Source organism: Cydia splendana, chromosome 1 (assembly GCF_910591565.1).
Source record: "Cydia splendana chromosome 1, ilCydSple1.2, whole genome shotgun sequence".
NCBI classification, from domain to species: Eukaryota; Metazoa; Arthropoda; class Insecta; order Lepidoptera; family Tortricidae; genus Cydia; species Cydia splendana.
The window spans coordinates 17896146-17920082 of record NC_085960.1 but is presented as its reverse complement, the minus strand read 5'-3'; the positions used below and the strand labels follow the sequence as shown (position 1 = coordinate 17920082).

General features: G+C 37.1%; 1 protein-coding gene and 1 long non-coding RNA gene across 9 annotated transcripts in view; one reads left to right on the top strand and one right to left on the bottom strand.

The window, feature by feature from the left end:
- Nucleotides 1-6695, bottom strand: part of LOC134796528 (uncharacterized) — a 66148-nt gene extending 59453 nt beyond the window's left edge. The window contains exon 1 of the long non-coding RNA XR_010144943.1: nucleotides 6667-6695. This is a non-coding gene — a long non-coding RNA (uncharacterized LOC134796528). The remainder of the gene's footprint in view (nucleotides 1-6666) is intronic.
- Nucleotides 1-23937, top strand: part of LOC134794578 (muscle-specific protein 300 kDa) — a 202018-nt gene that overhangs the window by 22245 nt on the left and 155836 nt on the right. For all 8 annotated transcript variants that reach the window (XM_063766393.1, XM_063766437.1, XM_063766410.1 and 5 more), the window contains exon 2: nucleotides 9977-10509. In XM_063766393.1, coding sequence (XP_063622463.1) covers nucleotides 10026-10509 — 484 coding nt within the window. In that variant the 5' untranslated portion in view covers nucleotides 9977-10025. The remainder of the gene's footprint in view (nucleotides 1-9976; nucleotides 10510-23937) is intronic.

Here is a 23937-nt window from a genome sequence, read left to right as displayed (position 1 = left end):
AAAGTAACTGTTGTAATTTGAAGAAACTTATGCTTTCCAACCAAGCGTGATTTGGTTAAGTACTGATGTTTATTAATTTTTTTTTGTTGACACTTGTGTATATATATATAATTATATTATATGTAATATATGTTTAGTATTTATGTATGTAGCATGTATTTTATTTTATAATATTATTTATGTATATTATTTACTTTTGGACGTTTTGGTTAGTTTACTTTTCAAATGTTACTGTGCATTCCGTAAGTTTGTCTATCTAATTTGAATTCTCCCCTCATCTACTCGAAGGTTAGCTGGAAGAGATCCCTTACAGGGATAAGTTCGCCTTTGTACCTTTATTTCTGTAAATATTATGTAAACCTGTGTTGTGTACAATAAAGTGATTACTACTACTACTACTACTACTACTACTACTGTTTGGCTGTCTGTCGGTTTGTTACCTCGTTACGCTTAAATCGCTGAACCGATTAAGATGAAATTTTGGTAGGGGAATAGTTTGAGGCTCGGGGTTGGACATAAGATAGTTTTTAACTTTATCAATCAGACGCAGACAAAGTCGCGGGCAGACGCTAAGTATAAGATATGTACATCTCGTGACAATAAAAAATGTGCTACCAAAAACGAAGAAAATTCCCAGGTTTTCTTTATATTACTAACTAGCGACTCGCCCCGGCTTCGCACGGTTTACACAAAACCTTAACAAAATACACCTAAATCTTTCTCAAGAATCACTCGATTGGTAGGTGACAACCGCATGAAAATCCGTTCCGTAGTTTTCAAGTTTACCGCGAATATACATACACACAAACATGCAGACGCGGCGGGGGACAAACTTTTATAAGGTGTAGTGAAGGTCGAAATTGGGTTAATTTATACGTCATGCGTTTGTGATGATGATGATTAATGTTTATTTATTTAACGAAACTTCCGCTAACGCTAGCGTATATAAATGCGATGGGACAAACTATTCAGTGTTTAAAAGTAGGATGTACTCGTACCTGTCATGCATATAAATTGGTTCACATCTCTCCTGTAGACATACCCAAAGTTAAGGACTATAAAAGCCTAATTTTAGATCAAACCCCACATAGACAAGGATTGTCTGATGTGTAATCTAAGTAATCAAAATGCACACTGCTGTTAGCTGTTACGGATTGTTGGCAGTAGAGAAAACATTTGTTTTACAATCTGTACATGATTCACCTACACTTTTGTAGGTACATTTTTCATCTACGAATTTACATTGCAGCAATGATACGTAACATGCCAGCCATTATCCTAGACTGTAATGGCATAACACTAAAAATGACGAAAGATTATGATGGAGCAGTCAGACACAATAAAAATGTTTGCTAATCGCTGTGGGCGTGCGCGTGGGCAATGGGCATGCAGCAACAAACTAAAATACGCTGAAATAGATTCGATAGGTAGGTGGTATTATAGGGAAAACAACTGGTCTGAAAATGGGGCTAAGTGTTTACACATGAACACTTAAAACAGTTTCCAAGGGCGTTTCACTTTTTAAAATTGTGCCTTTTGTATTTTTCAGAATTGGTATACTTATGTTGTGTACGTGTTCCTCATTTAAAAGAAAACTTACATTTTGCAAATCTAGAGGGTCTTTAAATAAAGTAATCGCTTCAAAGTTTTGAGGATCTTATGGAGTATATCATCGTAATAACTCAAAATTTAAAATACACAATTACAGAAGTAGATTTTAAGATTTTTAATTGTATTTTTTGATATCCCTGATTTAATTTTATTGTATTTTGTTTAAATATATCTATATATAATTGAGAATACAGATTTGTACGAATTTAAAAGGCATTAACAGAATGATTATTTATTTCATCTGGTGAGTTCAGGGGGGCTGGCGAACTGGCAGTCGTTTCCTGAAAATACCAGTCGAATTTTAAATAATTATGGAAACGATAAAGTAATTTTTCTTCACATCTGTCATTCCGACACATTTTAACTTTTCGATGAGCGTTAGTCGAAAAAGGATTGTTAACTTGGCTAAGCCCCCTGCCTGATCTATCCAAAGTATCCAATCATCTAATCATTATGTCAATATTTTTTTTGTGTGCACAAACAAACAAACTGCAGCTTCTCACTCTTATAAGTATATAATAAATAAAATACTGTCTACGTTCCGTCAGGGGTGAAAAGCGGTAGCGGTTAGTTACCATATAGTGGAGTGTGCTCAGGCCATAAAAAGGTCAACCACGGCGTTCACTGAATAAGAGATTTCCTTTGGCAGAATCAATATTTGTGTTCCTAAAATGTGTTTAAGAAATGGAGCCACCCAGATTTTTGATGCAGGTGGGGGGTGGGGGGGTTTTAAGGGTCGGTGACGTCTAAGGTTAATATTTTTTTTTAAGTATCAATCAATCAATAATTTTATTTCGTCATCATAGCCATCATAGGTGTAAATACATTAGTACAGGTGATAGGGTGTTTTAAGTATAGGTTCTATGTTAAGTTTAGTATCATTTTCAACTAAATCAAAGATGTAGACATAGATTTCATCTAAATCGGTTGAGCCGTTATTGATTCCCCATACAAACTTACACCTTCCATTTCACTTTCAAGAGTTTTTTTTTTAATAAAAACTATCCTATGTTCTTCCCTGGGACTCAAAATATCTCTATAACAGATTTTATCTAAATCGGTTCAGCGGTTATTGGATCCCCATACAAATTTCCACCTCTCTTTTCACACCTTTAAGGGGTGATTTTTGAGATTAAAAATATGCTATGTTATTCCCTGGGACTCAAACTATCTCTGTACCAAATTTTTACTAAATTGGTTTAGTGGTTTAGGCGTAAAGAGGAATTTAAAAAAAAGTATTTTTTTCACATTTTATGTGTTTTTACTTCGGAATGGTGTCATTATGATATCATAAATGAACGCGGCATCCCCGATTTATACGAAAACGATACCAAACTTGGCCTAGTAGCTTAAATGACATAGATATCAAGATCAAGTTGAGAGCCCCCCCCCCCATCTAAAAATTTACATCAAAAATCTCGGTGGCTCCACTTCTTAAATCCATCCTTGGGTCCTAAGGACCAATCCTGCCAAGAGAAATCTCTTGTTCACGCAACGCCGTATTTTAGGCCCAGCACCTTCCGCTAATACCCGTGCTACATTTGTTGTAGGTCTTCTATTGAGAAAACTTGGTAAATTTTGTTTTATTGTTAGGGAAAGAGTTAAGTATTTCTTAATAACATTCCTGAAAAGTTCCAACTCTGATTTCACCAAAATTTTACAACAAAATTCTTTATTGCACCATTCAAAGGAATCACTAAAAGACTTTAGAAGTTACAGCCATATTTTCGGAGTTTTAATACAACTTTAAACACACCGAAAACTTAAAAAGAAAAGTTTAGAAAAATACGTAGGTACATGTGTACTTACTTAAAGTTAAAGGCTTACTGTCATTAATCTCTTTCTACGGTCGTTTCTTCATGACTGAGAATCTTCGTTATGGTGTTCTACACATCGTATGTATGAAATTCTCCTTTGTTCTTCTGTCCCTAGCGTTCCTTGCAATCTAGTTCATCTGGTAGGAGATTTGCCTTTACGGTTGCCCTCAGAGTTCCTAACAAAGATTTATTAACTGTCTTCCGGCTCTCATCTCCCTTTCGCATTAACTATGTGACCGAAATGTGCTTACAATTCACTGCTATCGTAATATCGTGGGAAGTCGGGATATTCTTAAATCACACACCAGCAATACATCCGTCAATCCTTTGTCTCTAGTCTAGTAATTTTGAAGTGTCCACGTCTGATCATCATAAAGGAATAAGCAAGGAATCGTACCAATCGGATTTTGGTTTTGGTAGTTGTTTAGGTGTGCAGTCCATCCAAAAGAAAAAGAAAACAAAATCTTTGTTTCGTCTGTGCTACGTCAGGGCGAAAAGCCATTACCTATCATCATGTGCTCCTATCCATCAAATCGCCACTCTGTAAAGCTTGGCATCCATAATCATGGATTACACAACATCATGTTGGCACGCTTGGAGATAAGCCAGGATGGGTGCATTGTCCAAACACTGGTTTTTTACACCAAAAACCGTTTGGCCGGCGGCCACGACCGTGTGACAATACAGAGAAAACGGCGCCTTACGCCATTTGGCGTTTACTCCATTCTTATTGTTATTTCTGTGAGCGTTTTACATGCAAGGACATAAGCGACTATCGTCACAAAAGTTCGGTTCGACGTAATTGTTATGGATTGGTCATGGCTAAAAGGGTTGTTGACTTAACATTAAATATTGCGTAATGTTGCTGAAATAATTAGGAAGCTTGAAGGAAATGTGGCAGTGAATGTTGACGGTTTACGCACCTTTAAACTCGTACTGAGTGTACTGACCAATAATTTGCCTTACGAAATGCGAAAAATGCCTACCGCAACCAAAGCACAGTTTAAATACGTTTAAACCACTTAGTTTAATGTAAACAAAATCATAATGGTATTTTCTTTAAAACGAGTATTCGAATGATTGCAGTGTCATAAAATATGGCTCTAATTTTACCAATTTCCAATGAAAAGATGCCTAGAGTTAGACCAAGAAAAGTCTGCAGTGATTTTGATAGCCCACGCAGGGCAAGTGTTATTTATACGTCATAATTTCATCGAAGTTTGACGTTTATAATGACACTTGCACTGCGTGGGCTATCAAAATCGCTGCAGACTTTTCTTGTTGTAACTTTATTGATTAAAATGGCAGTTCAAATACTGATGGCTGATACATCGAATAGATGTGGATTAAAGTTCTCGTTGGGGCTACTATGAAAGACTCGTTAAAACATTTGATATGCCGTCCACTCCACTACCTACCAAACTCCACTACCTACCAAAAATTCACTGACTGTATTATTACTCTTAAAGACTAAGACAAATGCGTGCCTCCAATTTGACTTCGAAATTGCAAATGTAGATGTCGCTGTACGGCTCCGCACATTATGCTGTAACTCGGTTGTCAAAAGTTGAGGTTTGACAAGTCAGTTCAATATGCCGATGCCAGGCCGATGCCGTCGTACAGTGGCATGATGTCACCTTCTTCAGGTGTAAAACTCGGGTGCACGTTTATTTCTTCGATTTTTTACAATCTTTGATTCTTTGATTCCTACTGTAAATGTTAAAATGATTATAGATTTAATATCAAGAAATGAATGAATATAGCATTGAATGAATGAGTGAATATAGATTTTAACTGTATACCTACCTACATATTATAGGTTGTTTGCTATATTGAATGTAAATTCTGCAGTTGTAAAATGTTAGAGATTATATATTTTCTAATCTCCTTTCTTCTCCTCGAGTTTCCTTGACCCCAAACTTTCGCTGAAACCGAACAAAAAGTTACTAGAACGTTTATTTTTAGTTGCATGTATGACATTGGCTTGAGGCCAACATAATTAATAAAATAGTTATGTCTTTCAGAATATCATATAGCACTGCAAGCGTATCGCTTAGACGTCAAAGGCCATTATTTAAATATACTAAAACAAAAAATAAATAGTTTTAAATGAAGATGATGATATTGTGACATTAATCAAGCTCGTTATTAGCTAAATTATTTTTAATTTTCGTCTTATTTAAAAATATTCGTTTCTCAATCTGCTTGTTTACATAATTAATTATTCTTGATGCTCATGCTGCTAGTCAAAATTAAAACTAGTTAATTCCGTCCTCTTTCGAAATCGTTTAGTTTTAGTAAGAAATAAACTTAATATGTAATGTGGCTTTATGTCAGCTGGGATATCTTTGTTACGTCTAGATTAGACTAGTAGATTCGTGTGCCGTATAATTTGCGAAACCCCACCCATCACCCCGCGATTTTGAAAAAAAAAACGAAATACTGAATCTACAGAAAATTAAGAATCCCTATGGTTATCGAAATGTTCACAATCACGAGAATCGGTTGAGAAATGCGATCTTGGAGGAGAATAGCCGGACACCCGAACATATTAAAATTTTTTTGTCCAAGCCTCAAACGGAGACGCTTCGGATTCACACGGTCAATATAAAACTTCCATAGTGTACCTAAGTACTAGAATCGGAATAAAATCAATCCAATCTTTTATAAGATTTCCTCTGCGTTGAAAGTGGAAATTGAACTTTATAGGTAAATTTATTCCACCCAGTCAAACCATTATCGTTTTTTTGTAGATGATCGTGACTCTACTTCAAATCAAACTACAGACCTAAACTATTAAACTCTCTATTAACGACCCACTTACCGATTAGAGCCTAATAAACATTCCAGGCATCTGTTCCACACCTCGTGTTCCTAATGGCCGTAACCCTTTCGGTTAGGAATATCCCAAAATATCCGCCACTGCCTCGCGATCGTTTCGCTGCTATAAACAAATCTACAAACTTGCTCCTGCGGCTCTACCGCCGCCGTGTGTGTAGTGATAATAGTAGTTTCAAATTTTACTGTTGCCACGTTGTTGTTGGTGTTTCATGCTTTTGTGAAGTTTGTACAAGATATTACGAGCCTCAACTAAATTTAGCGTACCTAAATATCAGAGCGTTTTGGCATTGCATGCAAAATTCAAGAGCGCACTCGGTTCCACAGGATTTACATTTCGAGCCCATACCATTTTTAGTAAAGATAATTATTTCAGTTTACATAGGGACAAAATTCAGACTACAGTTATTTGTTTTACAAGGGGGCAAACTTGTTGTTTAACCGCTCGTGCTAATATTGATGGGCGTTTCTCAGAGATGACCTTCGGTGCCTGACTTCGGAGCCAAAGTTTTATTTCAACTTCTTTGATATGTGACTTTATTTTCTAAAATCTAGCCTTAATATAAAAAATATTGGTAGTGGAGGCCTCCATTAGAACCTTATAGTTTTTAAGATATTTGAGATTATAAAACACCGAAATCATGTGCAGGCACTGAAATCAATGGGCGTCACCGAATTCAATAATGCATATACAAAAATCACATTCCAATTTTATATCTCAATCATATTACATTTTAATCATATTTTTCATTCTTATTTGATTATAAGCGATGTAACAAGGCTAATGATCTCGAAAGATTACATAAATTTAATAGATATAGACCCAAGATTTTAAAATAACCTAATTACGGCTTGTAAAACAACATCTCTAGAAGATATCCCACACTATTTGACTGTCCTCATATAATAGGGTGATGGGCGATGTATGGTCCTGGAACGAGTTTCAGACATGTCGACCACAAATTCGCACATTAGTGCCATAAAGGAGAAGATGTTTGTTTCACACAATCTGACCGCACACGCATCAAAAAGAAACTTATGTTACCTACACCCGATAAACAAGAAACTTTTGAGTGGTGTTCAATGCTCAAAAAATATTTAATGCACTTATAAAGCAATGTGATGTAATACGGAAAACAAGTATTTTTGAATAATAGAGTTTTAAAGCGTAGTGTACTCCATAAATTTAAAACTATTTGAAGTGGTTGACTAATGCTTGAAGAGCGGGGTCTCCTGTCACAGGTATATTATACTTACTAGGAGACTCCATTAACTGTATTGTTAAAACGAAACCTTTACCTAAATAAATAATTTTTCATTTTTTTTCATTTTCATTTTCATTTTGAAGATCTAATTACCCGTTAATTATTTTGGAGATCCCCAGCACCCTCAAACACTAGAGTTAATTTGTAACTCCTATATTTAGACATAAAGACATAAGACATTGAGGATTGTTAAAACATTTGCTATGTTCAATTGGTGTCTATGGCTATCCTTTAGAAATATCGATCAGTAAGGTACGCTCAGTGCCTTTGAAGCGATCTCGACTTTAGAAGGTCACTTTATTTTTAATCCCTTGTTCTGAACATCCTGTCCCTTGGGTGCACCTTGCATAGCACTCATACACAAGTTATTGTAAAAGAAGTGGGATCTAATTGACTGCATTCATTTAACATGAACACACACGACACGTCTGACACGTTTAAAGGTATCGAGGTGTAGGGCCTCAGGTGATACAGAGGACAATTAACATTAATTTACTTCATTGGTTTGAAGAGAATATCAAGACAGAGAAAGAAACATTGGGTCTACAAGTTTCAACACACGTCTGGTTTAAAAAACTACTCATAGTAAACTAGTGATTTTTTGTACCTATTATGACTTAATTTATTTACAAACAATTTTACGTTTGTACAACGTATCTTGCACTTTTTAGGTGTGATAAATTAGTACAACAAACTAGTTTACAAAGCAGGATTTGAATTCAGTGATCACTTTTTTGATATCGGTGGTCAAAAAATCCACCGAATCCAAGGAAATCAACACCAGCGATGTCAAAATTAATCGCTTTTTAGCAATTACAGAAATAGCATGAGTGATACAGAGGAGATGTAATAATGATGGATTTACGTACTTTCGAGGATTTCTTAATCACTTGCATAACGATAAATGCACTAAAACTTTCGGAGTACCTAAATTGCACCACCGATCTCAAAAAAACATAGAACCAAACCCACCGAAGGACGGTGAAACCTTTAAAAAATCACTTTATATACTGTGCCTGGACCTCTACTCTATTCAACGGTTAAGGCACAACTAAAGCATACTATGTTTGAGACACTGAGTTCCTGGTTTACAACTTTGAAGGAGTACCGACATGTTTTGCAAATTACACCGAAATCAGGCACTAGCCCAGGACACATCCTAAATTTGGTTTTATTCAATGAGTTGAGCAAACACATTATTGTGATATAAAGAATATGATAAGTTAACTAATACCTTATGCGTGAATACCCATAATAACTCCGATCTAATGCCCCATCTTGAGTAATAATTTTTTGTTTCATAAAATCTGGGTGCGGGACACTCCCACCAAACATCATTTTTGGCATTTGAATTTTTTTTTCTTGTATTATATAAATAATAAATAAATAATTTGATAGTGTCCCAGACAGAATATAGGCTGAAGATCATGCCTAAATTAATTCAGATTTATTGAACAGTAAATTCAATAATTTATTGCCCCGGACACGTAAAAATGGCCCTCCTGAGAAAAGCCCTGATACCCAAGCAAGCGAAAGATTCCAAAATTGAACCACGAGCGTAGCGAGTGGTTCGAAAAATGGAATCTTGAGCGTTGCGAGGGTTTCAAAGCACGAGGGTTAAACAAAATTTGCCCCCGGGTGAAACACAATATTTTTCACCACACCAACCCGAAGCAAATATTAAATGTAAAATATCAAACAAAATCAAATCCAAATGAATGTTATTAAATATTTATCATCCAAAATCATAATTTAAAAGTCAATTCTACCAGCAAACATAAGAAAACAACTCAAAATTTGCATTTAATTACTTTGCCTCACATGTGAATAAAATGCAACTTTGCTATCAGTTTTTGAAGTGCAAAGTAAGCCGTGTAGAGCTGGTGTGGTGAAAAAATATTTTTCACCTCAGCAGCTCGAACAAGGGTACTTTGCTTCTTAAAAACAGTGAGCAAAATGCGATTTTGCTCACTGAGTCATTTTGTCTCACTCAGTGAGCAAAATCGCATTTTGCTCACTGAGTGTGTCTCATTCAGTGAGCAAAATCGCATTTTGCTCACTGAGTGAGACAAAATGACATTCAAGTGACCTTTATAGTCAAATGTCATTTCAACATGCGGGGTCTAATACAAGTTCGATATACTTGGGTTCTATTATCTCTGTCCCTCTAGGTATGTTCTCACTGCTTAGGGTGAAAAATTTTGTGTACTACACGAGATCAAAGTTATTTACATCTCGTGCGCTTTTGAATCCCTTACTACGCTCAAGATTCTAAATTAGATTCACTCGCTACGCTCGTGAATCTATTATAGAATCTTTCGCTTGCACGGGACTCAAAATAAGCACTCGAAGAAATATCAAACTTTGATCTCTTGTTGTACAAATAACTATATGAATACCTACCTCTATTGCCAAGTATCGTAATGTTCTTGTTCATTGTTGCAGCGATGCAGATATCGGCGTGACACCGGGTTGACAAGATTCAATCCGCGAGATGTCGCAACCGCCGCCGGGACACGGACGCGCGCGCCCCCCGGGCCCTCCGTCCCCCCTCCACTACCGCCCCCCCTCACCATGGGCCCCAAGCCCACCCCCACTTATCTCTGGCCCTCGGCATTCCACAGCCCTGATGTCACCACCAACAGTTCAGCCGTCACCTAAACCATTCAGGCCATTGCATTCTCCTTTCCGGCCGCACTCTCCATCTCCGAGCTCACATTTCTCTATCTCGCCCTATCCCATGTCTCCTACGTTGGGGCAGAGCCCGGAGTATTATTACTCGTCTCCTTACGAGCCAGTTCGGGAGTACGATTACGCGGGAGTCCCGCTGGAGCCGCCTCCGCCCCCGCGGCCGATGATATACGAGGAGGATGAAGAAAGAGGGCCATCCACGGCAGAGATCATTGCCAGCCAGTCACAGGAAGGCTACGTTGATGAGAAGCTAGCAGAGTATCAGCTTACAATTCAGTTATTACAAGGTAAGTTTTTCTGAACTGAACATAGCTTTCACTGTTATTAATCATATTTACTGCATCGCAAAGCTCCAATACGATGATCACACAGAAGTCACAGAACACTTACAATTCTAGAGGATTTTAGTTTTATGGCCCAGTTCACCTAATTCACGTGGCAGCCGTTCTAACGTCAACTTAATGTCTTGACGACACAATCAAAACATTGGCAGCGACACAATCGTGGTTGTTGGCCCAACTAATCGTAGAACGTATTATTTAAAGTGTCTGTCAATTAAAAAGCTCATTAAATTAATTGGTATTAACGTAGCACGGGCTATAAGGTGTAATAACAAGTGCAGGTTTAACTAGATTTTCATGGGTCGTTTATCGAATAACGGTTGTGAATGAATTTTCCGTTTGACATTGATTATTATACTATACTGGAATAGTTGGTAGGCAAATATGTAGTATATCAACCTTGTGCTAATACTCGTATTGACATCCTAGCAAGCGAAAGACTCCAGAACTGAATAGCGTTGCGAGGGTTTCAAGTTTCAAGGCACGAGGGTTAAACAAACATTGTTACCGAGTGAAACACAAAAAATTTCACCAGCCAACGCGAGGAAAATACTAACTGTATAATAAAAACATTACAAATCAAATCCAAATGAACGCTATAGAAGATTTACCATTCAAAGTCATCACTCAAAAGTCAGTTCCACATGCCAACATGGAGGAAACAACTCAAAATTTGCATGTATCTAATTACTCTCCAGTTCTTTTTGAAGAATAAAGAGTCTCCATGAGCTGGTGTGCAAATCATTTTCAATAATAAGGTTGGTCGTACGAAAAATTACACCCTTATTGCATAATTTACTAATTTTAACATGGGCGTCGCATTAGCTGTATCTAAGCTAATTGGTAGTTTTTGAGATATTTTTTTTGTTTGGAATAGGACTATGAGGCTTGAATATTTAATTATTTTGTTTTCTTTTTATTCAGACCTACTTCACGACCTATTAGCACTTACATATCAAATAAAATAAAAATTATAAATTATTAATACTCTATAAACTATAAATTAATCTAGCGATCGGTCAATCTCGTCAAATCACTTGATTAACGCAGTGTCCACGTCGGCCAGCCCACGAAATTAACTGCGTTGGCCGGCTACCAAACTGTAATCTATATTTTTATTTATTGACGTCTTTGGTTGCTACTAGACTGGCAAGGTGGGGTATGATTATTATGCGAATATAGTCCCCAAAATCTTTAATGCAATGAAAAACTGCGTGCGTGCGAATAGGTAATTAGCAACTCGTGTCGATTTAAAACACTCCCTTCGGTCGTGTTTTAATTTATGTATAATATTGTAAATAACTATTTTGTTTCATCCGAATTAGAATAATAACTTAAATAGATTTATAATCCAGTAACTTTGTCGAATTTTGTAACCTGGCTCTTTTGCGTCAAATCCGGTAGTTCTGATTTTTTGCAGACTTGTTTATGATGTTGGCCCAATGAATAATCCAAGTTTGTGACTTCTACGTGGAAGTGAATTGTGGGCGTATCATACTATCGGCAGCACATCAGAACCTTCAATCGTGGATGACGAGGGCCTTTAATGAAATACGATGTTCAACTCACAATCTTTACTGCACAAGACTCATTACAAATCACAGCACGCGTTTCTTATCTTAAGCAAACCAGTGGATTAGACCCAGGAGCCGCCACAGACGTCATCTTCCCCGTTCGTTCTCATCGTGCTCCTTCTGAAGATTGATTGACAGCATAACTTCAATTGTTCTGGACTTCAATTGTTTTAAGAGCGCACTCTATGACGTCTTGGCGGAACTGCGTCGAACGCCACTCAAGTGTACGTAACACCCTAGTTTGCTCTATTTGTCAAGGTTTGCATGACAAAACGCCTCTTGAAGGCGATAGATGGCACATTTCAGCCATTCTCCGACACGGCCAACCTGACATTGTACGGGTCCCTCCGTACGTTATCCATCTCCCTTTATGATTTTCACTGGTAGACTAGAGCGAAGATGAGATCTTCTTCTCCCAAAAGAGACTGTAGAGCGCAGATCATCTGCACCACCACGGCATCCTGACATTGTATGCATCACTGCATACATCTGCGGACATAATACAACAATCTGAGGTATCTAAGCTCATTGCTCGGCCTACCTGACCAAAGTAAGTTCCTCCATAACTTTTGGATACTGACAGGCAACTCAACTCAACTCTTTCAATAACACGCACATAGATCATTGTTGTGAATGAACAAGTTCAGCATCAGTAGCATCACGATATTCAATCAGGCCATATTTCAACGCAAATGGGGTAGAGATAGAGATACATTTCGAACAATTCATTAAGAGACTTAAAATGCAACAGCGTGAAAATAATATCACCATAATCCAAACAGCGTGAAAATAATATCACCATAAAGATACAATACAAACTAGCTTTTAAATGAACCTCACCACAGAGATTCCCCTCAGTTGAAACACATCTTGTATTGAGTACTCGAAAATAAATGGTTTTCCATATTTAACTGATTTTATGAACATTATCTGCGCACCTATTCTTTACTTAAACGTTTAGTATTCCCTAAAAGTTTAGTGTTCCCACTAATAGATTTTCTTATTTGATTTCATTGATACCTTGATCCAGATCTATTTGCCATTTTAATCATTACCTCAAAATGTTAGCTAGGATCACAGAAAACAGCGATAAAATTAGTTTATCCGTTTGAAAGATACTTGGCTGCACGCACACAATGGCCTCTCACCCAAGACGCGTGTATCATCTCCGTTATCTCATGGTTAAAATGTTTAGTAAGTTTGATTTAAACTAGTAGTTCGCCCCGTACTGAGAACTCGCGGTTCGCCAAAAAGTTAGATCAATTTAATGAACCTACTACTTAGTCGGCAAAGGATCGAAAACCGCATGTGATTTATTGCAAGGTCTGCGGAGTGTTTGAGCACCCCCTTGTAGTTGAGATAAGATTACAAAACTTGGCGTATTTTGTCAACATAACAAGTGTAACAAAATGAGGGGGTGCCGCTTCTTCTAGCTAGAGTTTGAATTTTTCCCATAGAAACGTGAACCACCCATTGTTGCTGTGGTAGATACGATGTAAATTTATTAGTCACGTTTTGTTTTCTTCGGCATTTTGAGAGCTGACATGAGTAAATCGGTCAGTTACAATTTAGGCCATACACAGATATTGTAGCCACTGTCCTAATTGCAGAAAATGTTGCTAAAGTCAGGTAAATTTTGGGGCACCTTAGTAGTATAAATAAATCAGACTGTTAAAACAATATTTTATTATGCCCAATCTAAAAGTTGCACATGTCACAGTGTCATAAATGACGCGCAATTGACGCGAACAAGTAGTGAGCAACAAGTCGTATAAAATTATGAAGACAACCCAACATATGATGTCTTTTGCAACAATTTATGGACCTAGAAATAAATATCTCCTTTAGATTAATTCGAAATAATAAAAGTTAGTTGAACATGAGATGACCACGTAGCGTCCCCTAGGTGCAAGTCTTATACTAAATACAAATCAACAATCAGATCAAAGTCGTCTTTAACCCGGTGGTTAAAGACGACTTTGATCTGATCTCACCCAATGGTGAGGGTGCCGTTGTTCAACAATAGGCATACCACATTCGGATAAAGTGTCGATAATAATTAATAAATTAATAAAAATCAGGTTGTCTGAGAGGATATCAGTTGTCCAGTACAACATATGTATTATTATACTGCAACTGCCTTCTTTTTGGTATTGCGAACGCACCTAACTTACGAAAACAAGCATGATTCATTAAGTATGACCTAATTGTCCGTCCAAAATAAACAAGTCTGATGTATCCGTGTTTGTTTGCACTGCAACGTCTGCAACTCGAGCGCTCCTTGGACTCTGCTAATAGTTGGTAACAGTCGAAATAGAACATTTCGCAACCGGAAACACGCGAGCTGCCGACATTCACATTGGTTGTTATGGGATGACTTTATTATTTTTACACATTTATACCTAATTTTGTTTCATGGTTATTTTTATAAAACCCTGCATAGATATTTCATTATCACCCTCCGACTTCCTTTATAGGGTTTCCTAACCAAAGGGTGACAAACAGAACCCAAATAAAATCCGAACGTATTTACGAAATCAAAAAACTTTTTTAGAAACCTTAATATTATTTTTAAAGACGCACTTAGCCAGTTGTTTACAGTTCGAAACCTACTTTCTGAAAAAAGAACAGCAGGAATTCTCTTGCTTTAACTGAACGAAACATGTTTTAATTTTTGCAGGAAATGGGTATTAGTAGGGAACTTTAATTAAGAACCCTGAAATTTGTAATAATACCTGATCCTATTACAACGTGGCAGTTACAAAACTGGAATCTTCGTAGTTAAGTGAGAGGCGCAATAAGTTGACCATTGTAAATCAATCATGGGTAATCAACTAATCAATGAAGTACTTAATACTTATTGTTATTACTTATTACGTACAGGATGGTGTTCAGCAAAAATGTGTCAACCCACATTCATTTAGCAATAAGATGTCAACTCAAAAAATTGACGCTTATTAACGTTGACATTTTATTGCAAAATGAATGTGGGTTGACACATTTTTGCTAAACACCATCCAATATGGGGTTCTACCATTTATAAGGGGCTGTAAAGAACTGCAAATGTTGTTTTCAGATTAATATTAAGTGATACATTTTTGGTGGCTCGAAGAGTCCCAATCGTGGCTAGTACGTAAGCTGCGGTTTCCCCTAAGCGATGACTATACACTTTGTGCCAATAAATTAGAAACGCCAAAAAAGAACAATAGATAAAATTAGAGAAAAGAGTTTCTTGCGACTTGGGTTAGTTGTCTTTTTTGGGTTTTCGAGCTTTAGTGGGTTGTGTAGTGAGTATTAATTAGGCTGAGTAGTTTAGACCGTTACAGTTACTTAGTATGTTCGAGTAATCTTTGCTTTTGCACTGCAATACCTAGTGTTTCACGTCAATCACGTCGTCTAGTTGGCACCATGATGGCGCCCCTCCCTCCCTCCGTTTTTTCCCCCGCATCTCGTGGACCGACGCCAGTTTTCCCGAAAAATGCATCGAGTAAAAAATAACACATTTTTGAAATAGCTTGCATTCTCCTCTATTACCTATCCCGTTGCAACATGTTTAATATAAACTGTATCTACTAGACATAGAGTTGATTTCGCAATAAACAATGGATTTATACTCACGCAGATTTTAAGAATGGTTGCTAAATGCAATGAGCATTGATAAAAACAACCTCGTATTAGTAACCCTGAAGTAATCGCGAAAAACACGTGAATGCTTTTATAAACGTGCCCAAGGTCTTTGTTTATTTTACATCCTGTTTCGTTGTTGTTTACCCTTTTTTTTTAATTTGTACATAGGGTTAAAATAAATACCGATGAAATATTTTCAAAATATGAGAAAAAGGAGTAGCTTTTTACCATTTTTTGCTAGTATAAGCAGCTCTTTAAATACAACATATTTCTAACTGTAAATAGGCAACATTTATCTTTACAAAGAAACTTAATTTTTACCTAGGTGTTTTTGACCGAGCGTTAGCGAAGGTCTCCGTTTCGGTTTGGGCAAAACTGCTTTCGTATATCCGGCTGGTCACCTCTACATGTCTCATTTCTATTGAAATTCCGATGATTAAAGCGCGTCTGATGTCCGGGTTATATAGAATTTTTTGGTCGAGTCAGTTTTTCAAACACACACAAACACACAAGCACAGACACAAGGGAGGAGGAAATCAATATTCGCATCCAAAAGGCCCTGCGATGCAGTGCAGCCCTCCATAAAGTGTTGGTGTCCAGGCTTCTCAGCAAAAATACTAAGCTAAGAATATATAAAACCGTTACCCGACTAGGGCTTCCAATACCGGGATCCCGGGATCCCGAAATACCGGGATCCCGTCTGATTTAACGCATTTTACAATACCGGTATTTTTTAATGCAATACCGGGATCCCGGTATTTACAAAAATAAGGAAAATGTGCCGATTATAACGTTTAAAATCCATTAAAATGATTAAATTCGGCTGTATCAAGAAGATTACTTGCCCATTTAATTAAAGAAGATCATTTAATTGAAACAAGATCTATGCATAATATGCGTTAGATAAATATTTGGTGATGAGTTCTGATGTTCAGGATATGATATTAATATAATTAGTTCTTAAAATTATATCAAAAAGTAGAAAGAAATGAGCAAGGAATTGTAGTATGGCAAACGAATTTTTGGTGGCAAATTTGAATATAGTTGGCTGGTTTATTAGATTGAACTAAAAATGTAACTGGTGAAGTCAACAAGGCGGATAAAATGATTGCCAACCTGGAGGGTGAAATGATAATGATTGCAGATGGCGATTATTGTTCAATATCCTAAGCTAAGGACATACAGTATATCCGGTGTTACAGTGAGCCTTTTTTTAATAAAACTCAAAAAATTTAAGCGTTTCATAGTCAATACCGGGATCCCGGTATTGATGAAGACAGTTTCGGTATTAATACCGGTATTGACATAGGTCCGGTATTTGAAAGCCCTACCTGGGACCTATCCAGAGAGACAACGGCACGTGGAGGATACGGAAGAACGCCGAAATCGAGGAGTTGGTGGCCGGACCCAATATCATCGGCGAAACGAAATCCCACAGACTTCGCTGGTTCGGTCACCTATTAAGAATGGGAGAGGATCGGGCTGCCAAGAGGGCGTACCTGGGAAGACCGACTGGTGGCCGCCCGGTAGGTCGGGTCAGATACCGTTGGGGAGACAGTGTGGAAGCGGATCTGCGTCAGCTTCAATCCGATAATTGGCAGGAAACGGCGCAGGATCGGGAAAAGTGGCGTGCTCTCGTTTCGGAGGCCAAGATCCTCTTTGGATCGCTGAGCCATATTAGTTAGTTAGTTCACTTTTTAGATGCGCGTAAAGAAATAGCAGTGTTTATATAATTACTTATAGTTTTTTATTTTTGAAACATGTTAAGAGAGTGTTTGGTCAAAAATGCATAAACTTTGGAGTTCTGCTTTAGGCGGTATTTTAATACTTTAATTCTTACTCGAGAATAAGTAGACAATTTAGAACTTTCGAAATTTATCAATATTATCATGCAATAACCCTCCTTTAAAATCACGTGTTATACAAGGCTATAGGGATTCGTGAGGTCTACAACTCATAGAGCTACTAGTTTTTTATTTGTTTAGCCATATTAATTGTTGAGCTAGTTATAGCTACAAGTTAATTTTCTCAGAATGAGTATCCAAATAGACTGATAGAGCGTTGGCTGTCACGTTGTGTTATTTTACTGTTCACGCGGCATTTAGACATCAAATCCGAACAAGCGTTGGACGTGAAAACTTCAGGGCAATCGGAGCTGTTATTAAAATAAACAACGTAAGGAGCGGATCTTCTTAAAATAACCACTTCCCGAAAGCTCCATTCAGTTTAAAGTTATTTCGTTAAGCGGACGCAAAATAAAGGAAGTAAATGTCGGTGCTGTTACAAAATTATATTGCATGTAGTAAAAGCAAAATTATAATAAGTAATTAGATAATATTCAAGGTGTTGAAAGCCTCTGTTAGATATGCCATGCTATATTTGTAAAAATGGCGAATATACTTAATGACTATAATGACGTTAGACATTCTCTACCAAGTCAATCACTGGGAAAATAGATTTTTCCAGAAACTAGCATACGCTGCTCGTATCATATTAATATGTAGTTGTTAAAAGATACTTAAATCCAGTAAATCTCTGGTCGTTGCTGACGCAAGCCGGGGGCGTCTGACGCATCACCGAAGAAATCGGCTGCATCACATCACATGTGATACTAATAAGTCATCATTTCAAAGGACGAGACTTGAAATGTATATAAGGTTGATCTGATCATTGATGTCTGTTCGGCTAAGTAATGTTGTTCGTGTTTGCGAATGGGGGTTTCTCTTAGTGTTAATTTGATTAATTATGCGAACGTTTCACGATTTTAGGCAAGTGTAGAGTTGTAGGTAGGGTTGCCAACCGTACTATATTATATAGTATTGTACTATATTTTGGCTCTCTGTACTATATACTTTTGGAAAAATACTATATAATATATAGTACGCTAAAATACTATATTTCCGATTAAACGTATATTATACTCATGTTTAGTATTTTATCTAAAAGTACTATATTTTTTTGAAATGTACTATATTTTTGATGCCTTATTCTGGAAAATACTATATTCCACCAAAAAAAAGTTGGCAACCCTAGTTGTAGGTAGACACACTGTATAATCTCTAGTTGACACGGGACAATTATTTGGCAATAGTAAATGATATTTTATAGCTGTGACTTCAACCAGATCTTATTCTTGAACTGCATTTGTATTCAAGCCTTATTAAGGATTTCTAATGGGTGCTATAGTGCCATTGGTGCCTTCGTTTGTGTGTTCGTGTTCGTGAGGTTTTGACAATTTTATACGTCCTCCATAACTGTTTGTTCATGCTTCTGCATTACAAGTGGTTACAAAATAATGGGGTATTTTAATGAAACTTGTCATTTTCGTAAAATAGCATTCGACATCTAACTTTTTTCCAGCGATCAACTGGTCCGTGACCCGTGTTTCTTTCAGCTTCTTAGTATCTGATTATAACATTGTTACCTATTTACTTAATGAATACGTACCTATTACGTACGGCTTCAGACATTAGATATAAAATAAATGCGACCTTTCAAAATAAGGCTCCAGATGCCGAGATATGTGCGTCATTACTGTCATTAGCAATACTACCGATGAAGGCAGTCCAAACTAGAACTATGCCAAATTTTCTATTAATACTGTAGTTCGCAGATAGCTCAGAATTCAGGGCGCGTCTCATGCAACGTCGCGCGTGTTGTGCGGGTTAGGACTAATTTAATATATAGATTCCATTAGGACGGAGATGTTCCGATATTGGTTTCCACACCTACACTTGGCAAAACAATACTCATATACCACACGATTATGTGAAAATCGGTAATTATTTCCTCGATAAGGAACGCCGAGAAACTATACAAAACCTAAAGCTCTGTATTGCATTCCTTAAACCAGTGGTGGGCAAACTTTCTTCATGGGGGGCCAGAAAGTAATCCAATTTGTTTACTCCAAAATCAAGCATCGTTACTATCCGGTATCCAGCCGGATATTAAAATCATGGCCGGATAGGCCGGATACCGGATTGTAACCGAATATCCGGTGCATCTCTAGACTAATTTTTGTAACACAATGGAATAAATAAATACTGTCTCATTTTTTTAATGTATCAGCCTTAACTATATTTTATGTACATTATTCCCCTCTAACTAGGCACCATATGTATTTTGTAGGTACTGTAAATAATATTTAAAATGCATGACTCAACAAACCTGTAACAGACAGGGGAAAATCTAGGAAAAAAATCCGCGATGATGCCAAGGGCGAGAGAGAAAAAAAGTAGGTCGACCCATGCGATTACGGTTACTGTGAAGATTCAGGTACCTACTACGCTGTAAGTAACAGCGAGCCTAATATTACAATGTCAATTCCATGAAGCTGTTCATTCACAGCTCGAAATCGGGTCAGCTAAGAATACTCGCTGCATACGTAATGTAGAATTTGCGAGAGTAATGACAAATATTTTCCGATTAAAGTTAGACTTGGAATATTGAATCTATACCGCTAAAGCTTAAAGTCTAGCAAAAATATTTCTATGCCAGCTTTGTTTGTATAAAGCAAATTGTTGTGGTGTAAGTGTTGTTAGATTTGTCAGATGTACTAAGTAATCAATATGCAAGTCTGTGACCCAAAGACGGACGTGTAACGTAAATTAATTTTAAAGATTGGGGGCAACTTTGGGGGGTTACCTCGACAGATTGGGTGCTTTTCATCCCTTGGTTACAATCTACTATATTAAGACACGTTCTCATAATCTCTGTCTTTCGTCTTCTGGTCACTCTGGCGTATGTTAGGTTAGGTGAGCGCTTTGCGTAGGTTAAGATTATGTCTATGTAGACAGTTAACGTCAGGCGGTGAGGATATGAATTGTAGTGATAAAATGTCAGCCATATTTTAACAAGAAATACAGCTTTTTGCCACGACATTGGCAACAAAACTCAAGAGGATAGGGGATGGCCGGTTCTCCATACAAACGTAGTCCCCATTTTCCTCTCTGGATATTGATATTATGGAAAATATATGTATAAAATAAATTAAAACATAATACAATTTTTAAAAGCTCCTAAATTTTATAGTAATTAAAAAAACGAAAAAAGTCAAACGAAGTGGCATAGGCATGGTCAATATAAAAGTACCTACTCGTGTTGTTTTACATACAGGTTGGTTTACGATTGAAACATTTTAACTTGTAGTTCTCCTCGATACTGATGGGCACATTAGCTGGATAGCTGGCGTTAACACGTGGTATATATGCTGCTTATATGTTTCAAATGAATAAAAATCAAGCAATAGTCGCTGTACATGGCGGGTTATATTAAGAGCACTATTATAGAATAGACCGACGGAGAGCGTACGTGGGCCGCGGGTCTATTTCCGGAGCCATAGAGACGGCTGCTACGGCGTGTAAACGTCGTGGCGTCTGCTGCTGATATATGTTAATAACGTATTTGAAACAACGCGAGGAAATTGGAATAATTATGATATTTCAGTTAAATGATTTACTTATTACAACACAACTTTTTTGGTTATTCTACAATTTTGTTATTTCGTTCATAATTGATTTTAGTGACACTCAATTGGCACAAATTTATAAATTATGACGTATAAATAACACTTGCACTGCATATGCTATCAAAATAGTTGCAGACTTTTCTTGGTCTAACTCTAACAAGTCATATGAATCACATATATCAGCATCGAACCGCAATTTATAAATGAGATATCGTTCGTTAGTATTCAGATGCATACGTATAGATGAGCTTCCACCCTAATGCTCCTACAGTTAAATTAAGTGAAAAACTGAACCTCCATTTTTTTTTTCATTTAAGTAATTACTAGTTTTTACGTAGGTAATTGGTAATATATTTATGAAAACCCATAATAATACAGAAATAGACCATGCAGACTATTTTGTACGAGTTAAAAAACCTTGTACAGTAAATTAACATTTTTCTTCCTTTTGGCAAGACTGAATTGTGCAGCTAAACTGATAGGTAAATATTTTCTATGTAAAATTATCCGCAACAAACGACATTTTATCAAACCTATTTTCAAGTCTAAAAACCAGCACCAGATAGATATGTCGTTGAGCATTGTGCGAATTGATAAGCCAATAAGTAGTATAGGTAACAAACTTATGCGATTATGTCGTGCGGCTGTTTGATTTCGACAATACAAATTATAGGAAACATTCCGCACGCCATACCATTTTCTTCTCCGAGAGTCAGTGCAAACTGCTAAACGACCTAAACGTGCACCTGTCAGTCATCGCCTTCGCCGCGGCCGCATTCTGCTGTCAACTTTCCGTTTATTTTGGACGCTTTAGGCATTTCCCAGAACACGGACATTGACCTGCCACCGCTTTACTGGAATCCTGCAAACTGAGCTAGACTTTCTGAAGTTTTTATCTTAAATACACGACGAGGTTGACATACTTTACAGCAGCGGTCGGCAACCTTTTTTTGCGTAGTTTTAGTAGCGTAGTTAACGATGAGTAGGATGACGCGGGCCGCACTTTGTTAATATTTATGACTTTATCAGACATTGTCGTTTCTCAATATTACATAGCCAGAGAGGCTCGCAGGCCGCAAGTGACAGTTTCACGAGCCGCAAGCGGCCCGCGGGCCGCAGGTTGCCGACCGCCGCTTTACAGCAATTGCTTGTTGACGCTGTATAGTTAGAGACGACTGGCGTTGGAAAACACGAAGTATCCTGAGAATCATAAATTACCTACGCGTAAGAGTCACGTTAATGCCGGAACACAAAAGAGCAATACGGGCTCAAACATGGCTCAATCGTTTTTCCTACTTCTTAAAGATCTACTGAATCTACTCGAAATCTCGTATTTTGACAATCTGTGTTCGACACTTAATATGAACAACGTAACTAGGTACATAGGTACATATGTATATTTACAGAAGCCAACGAAACTCCAAGTCCCTTGATAAGACAAGAAATAGAAATGTATCGGTATGCCACAGCAATTCTACATGTATTCGAAGAATTTCAGGAAGAACACAAATAGGTTGACGGCCCGCCAACGTTTCTATGGTTTGTTTTGCGAGGAGACATTTCTCTTCAAACGTGCATAATGACTGCCTTAAGATTTACGAAGACCATTTGATATCACTACCTACTGATACTTTTTGAGCAGTTTTCTATTCGGGAAGGTTGCCTTGATTTAGATTTAGATTAAGATTTCTTTATTTCAAGATGAAAATTACACTATAAATTTGCTACATTCGTCAAAATTATGTTAATCTTCTCATCATGATCGTCAAAAATTACATTATAAATTTAAAATAAAAAATAATAAGATTAATAAAATTGTGTCTCCCAATAAGGATCGTCATGTACAAAGAAAAACATGTCAAACAATTGAATATAAACCAAGTTAACATTAAAGTCGATGTCAACATAAATAATTTGTTAACTGTCATTAAAATGTCGAATAAAGATAAAAATATCACAAATGAACAAAAGAGCAAAATGTCATGTTTAAAATACAAATCAACAATTTAATAATAAATAAAATTACATATGTCGTTACAAATTCAATTCCATGTACTCATTTACAGAGTACAGAGGGTTATCCAACAAAAGGTTTCTCAATTTGCGCTTAAATGTTTCGTCACACGGCTCATTTCTCAGATCGGCAGGTAGGTGCTCGTAGTAAGTCGGGCCGATGACTCGTGGGTTCTTTCTTGAAAGTGCCATGCGACGGGGAACTGTTCTCAGACGCCCTGCAGCTCGAAACAGTTTGCCCGGAAAGTTAATGCGTGCAAATTGGGATATATTCTGTCTTACATATATCAGTACATCGAAACAGATTATTCCAAATGACGCCTGTCGTCTACTTGGTATTTTTTTAAGTTTTTAAAATGTTGGTGGTCAATAGCAAAATAATCGAAGGGAATCAGAAACGTGCTATGTATGCTATTCGTTTTATGCAGAAACCAGTGACGCAGTACCTAACTATTATGAAATGCTCGCAGTTCTCCTGTTTTTATGCATCACTGTCAGGAGGCTTCCTATAAAATTAACTGAAATATAATAACTATTATAAGTAACTTAGGATTACAAGGTATTTACTGCGCAGTCACGCACTGGGGTGAGATCACGGCACGCCAGCGAGGTTGACTATAAAAGGACCCGATCGACCTCGACCTTCCCGGTTACTGCATTATGCATTAAGAGCGCTATTACATTTCGGCGTTG